At 41.8% G+C, this 14,059-nt stretch overlaps 2 protein-coding genes across 2 annotated transcripts in view; one reads left to right on the forward strand and one right to left on the reverse strand.

Moving 5' to 3' along the window:
- Positions 1-394: 394 nt before the first annotated feature.
- Positions 395-3,026, reverse strand: LOC147161057 (ADP/ATP translocase 2). Its single transcript, XM_086098872.1, has 4 exons — positions 2,812-3,026; positions 1,520-2,006; positions 1,289-1,429; positions 395-1,210 (listed from the first exon to the last, which is right to left on the reverse strand). Exons 1-4 carry the CDS (start codon positions 2,920-2,922, stop codon positions 1,053-1,055), a joined length of 897 nt encoding a protein of 298 aa, XP_085954998.1. The 5' UTR covers positions 2,923-3,026; the 3' UTR covers positions 395-1,052.
- Positions 3,027-8,143: 5,117 nt separating this feature from the next.
- The window catches only part of gfra3 (GDNF family receptor alpha 3), a 38,721-nt gene continuing 32,805 nt past the window's right edge, over positions 8,144-14,059 (forward strand). Inside the window, exon 1 of the mRNA XM_086057838.1 lies at positions 8,144-8,711. Within this exon, the coding sequence (XP_085913964.1) occupies positions 8,657-8,711 (55 nt within the window). The 5' untranslated portion in view covers positions 8,144-8,656. The remainder of the gene's footprint in view (positions 8,712-14,059) is intronic.

A 14,059-nucleotide genomic window follows, 5' to 3' on the forward strand; every position in this document is an offset into this window, starting at 1 on the left:
TTAAAGTGTTGCCGTTCTAAGTTTGACTAACAAGGCCGGTTACATTGGACTCTTGGTTTATTTACATTTTGTTATGCTAAATACGTAAGACGCACTTAACCTATGAATGTAATTTAAGAGTAGAGCTAAAAAAAGAAAATAAATATCCGTCATGAACCGAAACCGGAAGCAGGTACGGAAATGAAACTGCTCATTTACTATCCTTTGGCGCCCTCTACAGTCATACACCAAGAACGCAGCAATTAGGAAAACATCGAAACTTCCAGTCTCGATTCATAAATGTGGTCTACTGCTCCATTTTGCCCCCCCCCCCCCAAATCTATAAATTAATCTGTCAGTTTGCTTTCATCACTAGTTAATGTTATCCATGCCATCCCAAAGAAAATACACAGAATTGAATGAGAAACATGACTTTAATGTTCCAATAAACCATTGTAATGTGAAATAAGGTGAATCATTTACTGGTGGTACCCACGGTTGACCAAAACGCTTTTTCTGAACATAACTGAAGTGTCCGCCAAATCAAAAAGCAAGCATAAATCCCGTTTAGCAACCAAATTGTATCGATGGAACCTCTGAAAAAAAATGGAGAAACAAGTTACAAGAAGGTTCTACTGTACTCTACCTAGCAGTAAGCCTCGCAGTCACCACAGAGGGAAGCTCAGGAAGAGCTAAGCTTGCGTAAATATAGCAGTTGGGTGTAATCCACTTTTTCATGATCCAGTGTACTCATGCGACGACAGTGGAGGAAGAGAGCGGACATCCATATTTGTAGTTTGTTCCCCAGGATGGATTTATTCGAATTGGGAGCATACAAACCTAGTGAACAATAGGAGGTAATATACTTGTTGAAGGAATGACATTGGTAAAGGGGGATTGGTGCGGAACATTTAAAATCAAATGCACAACGTACAGCCATTACCCACAACTAAGTGGAGAGGACACTATAGTTTTGTTCCCATAAATAAGGCAGAATGCTGAGTCCCATAAGAAATGGAAAGTTATAACATTTAGCCAAATTGAACAGTGAGGTGACAATATGACTTTCTTTTTTAGATGACCTTCTTCAGCTCATCGTACAACACCAGCACGAAAGCCCCGCCCATGCCTCGGAGCACGTTGGACCACGCGCCCTTGAAGAAGGCCTTGCCGCCCTCGTCGCGGGCAATCTTACGCCAGCAGTCGATGGTGCCGGTGTACATGATGTCGGCTGAGCGGGACGAGAGAAGGAAACAGTTAAGTCGAGCCGCGGGCGACTTTAAAAGCCGATGAATGTTAATCAGCTCACCCCCTTTGCGTCCAGACTGCATCATCATACGTCTACGGACCGTGTCGAAGGGGTAAGAGGTCAGGCCGGCGACGGCCGTCACACTCTGGGCGATCATCCAGCTCACCAGGATGCTAGCGTTCTTGGCGTCGGGCAACATACCTGCGTAGAAGGAAAAAAACAAAACAACACACACCTTAGTCACCAAAATCTTTGGTCTGTCAGAAGACTCTCAAAAGAGCTTGCGCCCACCTTTAGCGGTGTCGTAGATGCCGAAGTAGGCGGCCCTGTAGATGATGATCCCCTGCACGGACACGTTGAAGCCCTGATACAAGCCGCGCAGACCGTCAGACCTGAAGATCTTGACCAGGCAGTCGCCCAGGCCGTTGAACTCCCTCCCGGCGCCGGGTTTTCCGACGTCGGCGGCCAGGCGGGTACGGGCGAAGTCGAGGGGGTACACGAAGCACAGGGATGTGGCTCCGGCGGCGCCGCCCGACGCCAGGTTGCCGGCGAAGTACCTCCAGAACTGTGCGCGCTTGTCCACGCCGTCCAGGAAGATCTTCTTGTACTTGTCCTTGAAGGCGAAGTTGAGGGCCTGGGTGGGGAAATACCTAATGACATTGGCAAGGTTACCTCTCCAGAAGGAAAGGAAGCCCTGCTCCTTGGGGATGCGGACGACACAGTCCACAATTCCCTTATACTGCATATCTGCTGTGATCTGCTTGCTGGCATGTTGCACCTGGAACGAAGATGGAGAGGAAGAGAGAGGAAGAAAAAGTAAGAAATCAGTTATGTAAGAGCAAAGCCAATTAAGTCGTGAGCACGTGACGTCACAAGGTTATGCCCTTGCTAATGATTAAATCGCAACTTTTCACTCTTCAAATAATTACTCACCACTATCAGCGTAATAGCGGCATGCAGTTGGAATTTAACGAGCTGATATGCGTCCGAATTAACAAGATAAGCGAAAATGACTACTAGCAAAAGATTGTGAAAAGAGAAAAACGGGTAAATAAAATGTAAAACTTGTCAACCAGGTGGTAAAAGTAACAGAACTAGCAGCCATTTCACAAACCGCCTTCTGCATTAGCATACAGCGCACTGTCCGTTGAATTACAATAGAATATAAAATGTATAAATGTCGTACCAACACAAACTTGACGAAACGTGGTGAGTTTAATGAGTCATTTCGTTTTATTGACATTCGTACATGATGTCCCGATGCCACTTGAGCATGTTTGTCCTTTGTTAGCAACGCCGGCTAAGGTTAACGCGGAGCGGCGCTAAAGCTAGCATTAGCAGCCGGCTCGTGTAGGTCATTTCCAATCCCGTGATGACCTTACATCCTTTCAGCACAACTCTCGCCGCGCAAACGCTTAAAACGCACCACACCGGCTGTAGAGTGCTTTACTCGAGATAAAATCCGGGTTGTCAACCGTATATCGGCGAACAAACGATATCATTTAGCAAGTTGGCACATGCTAGGAAGCTAACAAGCTAGTGTCAAAAAGCGCTTTTTTTTTTCCAAAAGACGTTTTTCTTACCTGAAGGAGAAGCTTCACTCTCTCGATGGGTGCGACGGCTGTTTTGGAGATGGCGGCGGAGATGCCACCCGCCAAGAAGTCCTTGGCGAAAGAGATAGCTGTCTCATTCATGGTGCGATGTTCTTAATGTGCCTTTCAGATAACCAGTATAATGCGGATTTCCCCCGTTGCCCTTTACGGCTGTGGCCTGCACTGACGAAATGGCCGAATGGAAATTCGCGTTGCGGATTTATATGGATGATAACTCGCGATACGAAGCGAGAAGTGCGTGTGACGTAATACATAATAAGTCACGCGTATGTCTTCCTACGATGGGAGTTTTAGACATACGTAGGGTTAGACATCTCATTGAGCGGCATGACTCGTTGAAACGAAAACGTCAGCGCGTGTACCATATTGGATGTGGCGGTCTACGGCAATTTGACCTGCCCCTGGCCAGCCCCGAGCTCAACTAGTAAAATATGTGAATTGTTGTAGAAAATGCTTAAAAGTGACACATTTTTAATGTAAAAACATTTTTTTTTGTTTTTTTTAGATATTCTGTATTACTGAAATATTACTTTAATTAAAAAATAGGAATATTTACTCATATTTGTCTTTCCAGGAGCAATTCTACAATATTTTGGAACCCCGTTTATTGAGCCAGAGGGATCTTCTGAACTTCCTGACCAGGAAGCCACAGGACCATCACATTCTTCGGGATCTTCTGACCAAGATGCATCAAGGTCATCTTCATCTACGTATTATTTACATGGTCAGCTGCCTGTAGTAGATCCTGCTGACGAGCCATCAGTTCTCTCCGATTCATCCAGGACTGCTATATTAGGCAGAGGGCCACTTCAGATTAGTTCTGATTTCACATTCCCCCAAAAAGAGGATGGCAGAAGCTTCCATTATCATTATTTTTACAAAACGTTAGTGAATGGGAAAAAGATCAAGCGGACTAAAACAATGCTTTTTACTGCTTTTGTTGTAAGTTGTTTTAAAAAAAAAGGGAACATACATTATTGACCGAAGGACTGACAGACTGGAAAAGCGTAGATAAGATGTTTAATTTTAAGTGTAGTCTGTTTTGCTCATAAAGTGTAATAGATTTTGGTATCTTAGGAGACCATCTAAAGGGTTAGGAATCTCTTCATAGTAGTTGGGTAAATTAGGGCCCCCACCCAAACAGCATATTTGCCTAGGGCCCCCATGAAGCTAGAAACAACCCTGATAGTAAAAGCCACAAAAGCCAGCCAAATTCTCTTCTCAAATTGATGTTATCACTCCCAAATACAATCAGAAGCAAAATAATTACTTGGCTTCATCCCATTAAATCTGGCTTTAAGTGTAAAACGGTTGGTGCATTTACAAGCAGCGCAAGAATTAGACTCCTTTTTTCCACATCCAACATGGTGGCAACGTCAACGTACAAATTAGCACTCAAGGCAGCGTCTATATTTGTGTCTATGTTTCTACTGTTTGTGCATGGATCGGACACTGTCCGCCTCTGCTATGCAGTACAGTATGTCACATTTACCATCACATACATAATTATGTGGCAAATGCTTTTTTTTTCTCAACTTAATTTAACATAATAGCTTGTTGCTACTTTTGTTTGATATCCATTTTAGAGCCAGTGAGCCGACACGGTTCAAGGAAGCTATTATTAGTAAAGTTGTACTATATGTGGTGCTATGCGTTTGCACGTGACTCTTGACAGCATCGGGTTACCGAATGTCAGAGAAGTGTCACCTTCACGGTGTTCTTGAGTACCACCCAACTGTCATGTCTGCACACATACTGGAACACAGTCAGGGGCATTCTGTGGTCTTCTGACATGTGTGTGTTTTTTTCTAAGCATCCCATTGTACTCATGTATCAGTGCAACAATTATTCACCACAACAATAATGCGGCCTGGAGATAATTGGAATGGGTTTAGGTGTGATTTCTGTCTCAGCCAAGGCAGACCAAAGCACAGTTTGATCAGGCCTGGGTGGGTGGGTGTCCTTGTGGAAAGCCTGTCACCTTGATGGGACAAGAATTATTATTTTTTGTATGTAATTTTTAATAAATTAAAAAAAAGAAAGAAATGAAAAACTATATCTATCTATCTATCTATCTATCTATCTATCTATCTATCTATCTATCTATCTATCTATCTATCTATCTATCTATCTATCTATCTATCCAATTCCACGTATGTTCAAAATGGTCTCAATCTGACGTACTGTTGACGTAACTGCGGTGTCAATTTCTACGGACCAAATATGGTTCCTCACCCTACTGTGGGCTGTTATTCTAATTTTAGTTTAGTTTGGGAAATTATATCCATAACTGACTATTTTATTACCATAAAATAGTATTTTGTGAGAATGTGACCACATTTTTTTTTTCTTGGTTGATAATAGATCTCCAGATATGATTTCCTAAACTTTTTATATTCATTTGAGCATTTATTCAATATCAATGATATCCAACTTGATTCAATTGCTCGTGGCGCCAGCTAGTTTATCCTGTAAGACAAATTAGTGCACTAGTAGAATGAACACAACTACATGTTATAATTGAGCCTAGTGGACATTTTTGGTGCTACTGTGTGACTCGTGCCTTTAAAAAAAAAGTAATTGGTGAGATTGGTAAGACATTTGCAGTCTTATTTTCTATTAATTAATTTCCATTTTGTATCAATATAAATTATATTTAAAAATGTGCACACGTCTTTCTATATGTTGCATGGTTAAAGAATCAATTATTTTCACAATGGATCCAGCGTTAGACCTATGATGTAATGCCCAAATCGGCCACATGAGGGCAGTGCTGTCATATCATAGAATCACACTAGTCAAAAAGAGTTAAGGTACTAGTGACTGGAATGCAGCGTAAATAATTAGTGTGTGATTTTTTTTTTACAAACAAAAGAGGACGCGAGGTATCAGAATATTTTTTTTCTATGACAAGTAATTCCAGACCAGAAAAATACTTCAGATGACCGCAAATTGAAGAAATATGCAGGCTTATGTTTTCATTTAAGGACATGCCACGTGTTCAAAATTCTGTCGCAATGGGATCCAAATCTGTCAGTAGCGTTTATTTTCTGCAACATTTTCTCGTCTGGTCCAATTTCAACCTGCTGCACAATCATTGCCGACTTTAGGTTAGCAAAGTGAATAATAAGTCAATGTTTTGTTGCGCAATGCAATTCTCTTTGCGTGTCATTCGGCGATGACAAAAAGCAGAGTAACCCTGTAGCTGGCTGCAGCGGTGGGAAAAGTGAAGATTTCACAGTCTCAATCCTGCTGCAAGCTGATATGAAAGCAGCCCGTCTGCAGGGCGCTCACTGGTCTCACAGTAGAAGCAGGCAGGACCAGGAACAGGTTTTGTGAACGTTTAACCATTAACGTCACCCACCAGAGTTGTGAAATGCAGAGACCATGACAAGCCAGTATTTCGAATAACTATTTACTTGGCAATGAGTCTGAACAGATTTTGTGTGCGTGCGTGCGTGCGTGTGTGTGCAGAAAGCAGGTGGCAGTTTTTGGTGCAAATTCAACATTTTGATGTTAATGTGGGGGTGCTGAAGGGATTGCAATTAAGTAACTTAGCCACTAGGGGGCACTACTATTCACTCATTGTACTTTCACAAGCATTTTGGAACGAACAAGAGGTGAAACGATATGACCTTTTAATTTATATGTCCCTTTTTTAACCTTTAATCATTGCTTCTTCTTTTTTTTATTGTGTAAAAGAACTCATTTACGGTTAAGGTAATCGACCTTTGACTTTTATAGCCGTCAATGGCGGTCAAGTTTGTTTGTCAAAGCATTTACTATACTTTTGCATTCCACAATATATATATATATATATATTTATTTATATATATATATAAGCTTGAGGCTTCAATTGTAAAGCGCTGTGGGCACCATATGGTGTAGTTAAAGCGCTATACAAAAAGCAGTCCATTTACTTTGTTTAGATGTAGTGGCTCGGCAGCGCCCCCTTCTTGCATACAGGGGGTATAAATTGATGGGCGTGCTGCAGGGCTGCTAGTTGAACTCTGTCATTCCTGAGGTGAGTTGGGAGCACTGTGTATTTATTTCGCCAATAATACTAATGTAGTGAAACTGCCGATCAGGCCTCGCACATTTGACAAGTGCACGTTATATGTGTTCAGGTCAATTTTTATTGTATTTCATTTATTTTGCATTTTGTATTTATTGTTCAGTTGAACTCTGTCATTAGCGAGGGTCGTAAAACTGCCGATTAGACTTCGCACTTTGACAAGTGCACGTCGTGTGTTCAGGAAGTAAACGGCGATGAGTCGACAGCAGCCTACGTCTCCTGTCGTTAATAGACAACACAACACAGAGGTCAGGAGATTTGAGCTCCAAACCAACTAAAAAAAGGGTGGAAAAAAGTCTACACACCCCTGTTCAAATGCCAGGTTTTTGCGATGTAGAAAAATGAGATGAAGATAAATCATTTTAAAACGTTTTGCGCCATTAGAGTTTAACTCAAGTTTATTTTTTATTTTGTAATATATGTTGATTAGTCATGATTTGGAAAGACACACAAAGGACAAATGAAGCTTCATGAAGCACTTGTAATATTTTTTGACTCCTCTACTGTAGATGGCACTCTTGGTTTAAAGATGCAATGGAAATTCAATCAATTTCCATTGCATTAGTATTTATATTTAAACCAAGAGCACCATCTAGAGGAGTAAAAAATATATACAAGTGCCTCATGAAGCTTCATTTTCCAATCACAACTGTTTACATAACGTCCCACAGTTGACATTGGATTGGAACCAAGCATCAAGTTAAAGGAATTCTCCAAACAAACAAAACATAGAGCATATCAAAATTCAAAATACAATGTCAAATTTAAACATAAAAAGCAATAAAAAAAAAAAAAGAAGTTTTAAACTGCGACGGGTTGGTGCATTCTCAAATATGCTTTGGAAATGAGAGAGAAGGCAGCATCTGTATCTGATGGCAGCAACTCCCGATGAAGCTCCTCAATCGACTTCAAAATAGTTCCTTGGTGCCAAGATGACGCCAAAGCACTACTTACATTAGAGAGAGCTTTAGCCTAAGTGAAAAATCTGTGAGTAGGTGAGTTTTTCGGCAAATAGGTCAAATACACCCCACGTTTTCCACCCCTTTCCAAGCATGTCTTCATGCATTTTCTAGTTGTGATAACTTCTAAATTAAATCAAAAATAATAATAACAAAAGGCTATGTAAACATTTTTTTTTTTTTTAGATCTACTTTCCCCTTCCCTGTCATTGATCGCCCACTGCCGTCCATCATGTCACGTCCACGCGCACAGCTGTTCCCCCCCGCAGGAAACGTTTGCAGCAGCTCTTGGGATTATTGCTCCTTCTCTCTTTTTTTTTTTTTTTTTTTTTTCTCCCTCCCAGGGGCCAATCACGTGACCCCTATAATAACAGGAGACGCCAGCTTTGCGCGCTCCCACTTCTCCGAGCGGACAACTGTGGAGCCACGCATATGAGCACTCGTGAGTGGAGCAGAAAGGGGACCACCTTCGGACATTTCCAATCAATCAAAAGCGCGGACGTAAGCGACGCAGATGGAGCGGCAACGCTCGCGAGAACTCGCGCGCCGCCACCAGTAGCGCGCACGGTCGCTCCTCGCACGGTCGCGTACGCGGTGTTTGCTGTTGGCCAACTTTTTTTGGTGCGTCTCTTACCTGGAACGTCCCGTCGCATCCTCATCGTCATCTTCCTCGCAGGGACGGGAGAGGCTTGCATGTGGAAGCGGCAGACGGCCGAGTGAGCTGCAGCCAGTTGACAGTTCGAACCCTTTCTTTAAAAAAAAAAAAAAAAAAAAGTGTCCGATGTCCGCGCACAGAATGATGTTCTTCGGACTCCTGCTTCAGGTCTTCTCGCACGGTAAGCACCGTTTTGCTTTTGGTACTGAAATCAGTTCTGGTGTATGTTAATTGGCTACAATTAGTAAAACGCAATTAAAAATAAAGTTGATCAATGTTTATATCTATCTATCTATCTATCTATCTATCTATCTATCTATCTATCTATCTATCTATCTATCTATCTATCTATCTATCTATCTATCTATCTATCTATCTATCTATCTATCTATCTATCTATCTATCTATCTGGCAACATGTTAAAAATCAATTGAAGCAAATTAGGAAATCTGACGACCGTCGAGTACCAACACTGCAATAGTGTACACCGTGAGTGCTTTTATGACGAGAGTAATTAAGAACTGCTGCTATCTGCATTCTTGTAAATGCATCATGCGAATGCGGTTGGTGAAAAATTGCTTTTAATGGGGGGTGAGGTAAGGGGGGGTGGGGTGGGGGGTGGGGGGGGAAGAAAAGGATTTGCCAAGAGTCAAATTGACCGTCTCGCACATGCAAACGCAATTGGTCAAGAAACATTGACCCTGTTTAATCACATCTCGCCGCGTTATTTATCTGTATTCCTCCTAATATATGCGCTTGGGCAGCCCAGGTTGGAGTGGAACCCTCTCGCCTGACAAAACAATCCCATTAAGTCCATTTGCAATTAATTTCCCAGGCAGCGTAGTTTACATGTGGATGACATCATGGGTCCGCTCTGGGTGGGGTGTGTGTGTGTGTGTGTGAGGGGGGGGGGGTGATTGGGGGTCATCCATCCAGCCCATATTGATTGGACTGTCCCACATCATGGAGACATCTCACTTATCTGGTGTTCCCCTTTACGAGGAGGCTTTTCTTCCCATTAGCGCGCGTGTAAATCAACGACGTGGTACATAACGTGCATTCGATGCTGATCGCAGCGAGGATTTCAATATGATGTCAGAAATGTGCAGGATTCGCCACTTTAATGGCAGTAAAATAAGAGAGCGCTTTATGACACGTCATCAGCTTGCGGGCCACTTGGTTTGATTAAAGTGGACAAAATACTCCAGGATGAAATGTAATTAAAAGAATGAGTGCAATTTCTTTTCCAGCTCTCGATATAAAGTATACATTTGGAATAATCTTGTGCTGAAAATTTGAATCGCCAAGTTGGTAAAATTGTCGTGGCTGGAAATCAGCCCTCCACTGGAGCATAAATGCTTGTTGATCTGCGATATTCATAAAAAAAAAAAAAGATGTTATTTTGCTTTATGGGTCTTCTTCATTGCTCAAGGCGAGCAGACTCATTAATTTGATGAGGTTGTGTGTGCGCGTGTATGTTGTCCTCAGGCTTCACATCCACATACCGTCTTCCGAACGTCCGCATATAGATCTGGTCATGTGACTTTATTGACCAGATGATCAGAAATCAGGTTTCGGGATAACGTTGTGTCAGGATGCTTATAAAGTCTTTTGTGACGTTTTCCAGAACCTTCGATCTGTGTGTGGGACCCTTTAAGACACCGAAAGCTTTGACTTTTCAACATGTTATCATTGAATATTCTATTATGTCTGGCAATTTTCCACCAAATGTGTGTCAGTCTAAAAACATGGCAGATACGCTGCACATTTTTGTCTCCAATTTAAATACTTGTAAACATTTTTGCCAAAATTGTAAAGCAGTCCGAATCCGAGTGTTATGGTTGCTGCTTCAATATCACTTTTTTTTCCCGACTAATACTAGTACAGCTACTCATTTTTTGAGTCATACAGATATCAAGTAGCAATACCGCTAGTACTTTTCAAACATAAAATTTCCCCCCAAAAAACAATGACATCTATTTTTAAAGAAAGAAAAGGTTTGCAAGTATCATCAAATCGAATTTAATGCTTTTGTATCGCAGTCATTTTAATGCAACTTAAAACTAATTTACGTCGTACTGCATATCAACACGCACACACACACACATACCTCTATATATACACAAATACATATATGTGTACATATATGCATAGGGCTGTCGGCGATTACAATTTTTAACCCAAATGAATTGCATGATTTCCCAAGTAAACTTGCGATTCATCCTAAATTAATCACACGTTATATCTGTTCTTAATGTGCATTAAAAATATATTCTCAAGTTTTTCATACTCTTGTTATTTAACATAAAAGTAGAGTTGCCAAATACTAATGTGGTTGTTCAGTTTAGTTGATTGTTACAGTATGCGTAAGAGTCATAGATTTGTATTGAGGTCTTTTTTTTTTTTGCCACTAAGTGGCATTAGGGTTTCATGTTGGACACGGGTGACAGGAACACTACATACAACTCGGACGAGAGGGGGCGCGGCAACCATACGGTTAGAGGGCGGGGTTTTAGTGAACCGGGCGTTTTACTTCCGCGAAACAGCAAAACACGTAATATTTCATAAAAAATGACATCGCCATGATGCCGAAGGTAAGATTGAATCATTATATGCGGAAGGGCTTAAAATACCGTGATCTAATCCCTTTAAAACTGGATACAATTAATGACAATTTTCTCTTCTTCTAAAACCGTATTTCTAGTTCTTGATTGTATAGCGGCCACCATTTTGGTAAGCCCGATACCGAAACCTGCTATCAGCACTCGCCCGTCGGTAGTTTAAGTGTAAAATGCCGTATAATTATTGTGCCTTTTGTGTCTCTTTCAACCTAAATGCAAATTGTCAGCGATAGACTTTCATGCCTACTTAAAAAAAAAAAAGAAAAGAAACCATCTGATTTAAAAATTTCCTTCACAGGTATTAGAGGCGAAACAGTAGAAGAGATGGAGCGGTGAAATCACATTTCATGCAATGTTATTTTTAGATTTGAATACATTTGGCCGTGTACAACTCTGTCACCTTAACAATGGCAGCGTGGCGCTTTAGAGGAAGCCTTTCCCAAAATGTCTGTCACCGCTGACAAGCCACAGAGCCCGCGGGCGAAAGCTCGCCAAAGTCGTCATTAAAGTGTCTATTCAAGATCGAAGGAGGAGGAGGAGGAGGATCGCACCTGTCTGTACGCAGCAGATGCAGCCTTTGCTTTCTGCCTTATGGAGAGAGAGAAATAACGCACGCCGTTCCAATTGCGCAAATGCAGCAAGCCTGTTGTTCTTCGCGACAAGCAATTTAACTGCTCTGCCGCTGCGTATCGTCGACGTCAATGATCTTTTCTTGTAGTCATAACGCAAAAGATGTGTTTGAATCAAATCAACTGATGATGAAGCCATCCATCCATCCATCCATCCATTTTCTGTACCGCTTATCCTCACAAGGGTCGCGGGGTTGCTGGAGCCTATCCCAGCTGGCTTCGGGCAGTAGGCGGGGTACACCCTGAACCGGTTGCCAGCCAATCGCAGGGCACACACAGACGAACAACCATACTCACAATCGCACCTATGGACAATTTGGAGTGTCCAATTCACCTGCCATGCATGTTTTTGGAATGTGGGAGGAAACCGGAGTACCCGGAGAAAACCCACGCAAGCACGGGGGAGAACATGCAAACTCCACCCAGGAAGGTCGAAGCCCGGACTTGATCCCACAACCTTTGCACTGGGAGGCGGACGTGCCAGTCATTGTTAAATGACATTAAAGATGACTTTGACCCCTGACCTGCCAAGCCCTAGTGGGATTATTCACATGACCTGAGGTGCGAGATGAAGTGTGGCTATTTTGGTTTCTTCATTTAGTCAAAACGCCGCTGTTAGGAATTTCCCCGAGGCTCATTCATGTCTGTTGTAAAGTTATATAGACCGCTCAAGTCGTGTTTATTTGCCAGTATTTTACTTCTTCTTTACCTTTCCAACGAGGCCGCCCACTCTTCTCGTTGTACTCTCCTTGTCTGTTTCCAAAGTGCGGGCCGGCATACTCGGCTGTGTTTTGGCCGACTGCACACCGAGATTGGACTGGCATCACGCCCACTGGACATCACCAAGATGAGAGAAAATAAAAGGACGGCTCATCATTTCAAGCATCTGATGTCGTAAAAAGATCATTTGGATTATAGTGCTGGTGTCGGGAAAACTAAATGGCCATACGCAACTTTGTGGATTTAATCGAACCGTCACTGCTAAAGTCGTGCACAGACGCGGCGACAATCGGGCCAAACTTGAGAATTTGACCTCGCTTGCGATCAAAGTCAGCTAAAAACTACGTTGACTGGAAAATAATGTCCTGAGCAACTGTAAATGTTAAACCCGTTTAATATTTTCCTTGTCAAATCCTTTTTTTGCGCATAGCTAACAAGTTCAGCTGTGTCACGGACTTTGTGATTGTGACGTGAAACAGAATGAAGGACAATTAGAAATTTTAACTTTTCTTTATTTTAAGGCAAACTAAATATTGTGCTGTGAAAAAGTATGTTTCTACCATAGTCCATTCTTGAGTCATCACCATTTGAAAATAGGTCATTTGAGTGACATTGAGCGACAATTGAGAAGAAAAGGACATAACCAGCTTTTTTATGAAAAGATACATTTTCTGCACAACAGTGACTTTGACAATAATATTTTTTGTTTAGTGATGCTCTGTGAATTAGATTTAATGTCACAGAGGCTTTGATCATTCACGTCGTCCTTGAAAACGTCATTAGATTTGTCATGTTTCATTGTAATTTCATACTACCAGGAGCCCATTGAAAAGAGATACAATGCTGCCATCTGCTGGCCATAGTTAGAGGGTGTTTTTGATTTCACAACCCATTAAGCAGGCAGCGCTGTGCAACAAGTTGCACTGCCCATTGAGAAAAACAAACATAGTAAACGTCAAATAACGTTTTTGGCGGCGTTCATTTGGATTTTAATATACGTCATGATTTGGGTGGTAAAAGAGTTCAAATGTAAAAAAAAAAGAAAAAAGCATGTTGATAAAAAGGTTAGGATGATGAAGACAGTTTGACCCTGAAATGCCAAGGAACTATGTTGGGAGTGAGTTGAGGAGCTTCATTAGTCAATTTTTGCCGCCATCTTGTGGCATCGATGCAACTATCATCTTTTTGGACGGGTGATAAAGTAGTTGGCATTTTTCACTGTTTGCGTCATGGCTCGGAATGGCTTACAGATTCGGCAAAGAAATACCTGAAGACTCTCCGCACTTCCAATAACATTCAAGGTCAAACTTAGCTCATCATACAAAGTCGCTACGCTGAAATGCATGATTTCTATGGTTATTTGACACCATTTTACTACCTTTGGCACAAACTTGTGACATGTCAGAGGCGTAATCGAAAAAGTTGACTTTTGCAGCGACTTGCCGAGGGATTGATTCGAAACAAAGGAACGATGTTTGTGGCCCAAAAGCGCTTTTTGCATTTTGATTGCAAATTGCCAAACAGGAAATCTCCGTCACTGCCAAGAAACCATATGGCAC

The sequence above is a fragment of the Leptonotus elevatus genome, chromosome 16 (assembly GCF_054856555.1).
Source record: "Leptonotus elevatus isolate MCC_2025b chromosome 16, RoL_Lele_1.0, whole genome shotgun sequence".
Classification (NCBI taxonomy): Eukaryota; Metazoa; Chordata; class Actinopteri; order Syngnathiformes; family Syngnathidae; genus Leptonotus; species Leptonotus elevatus.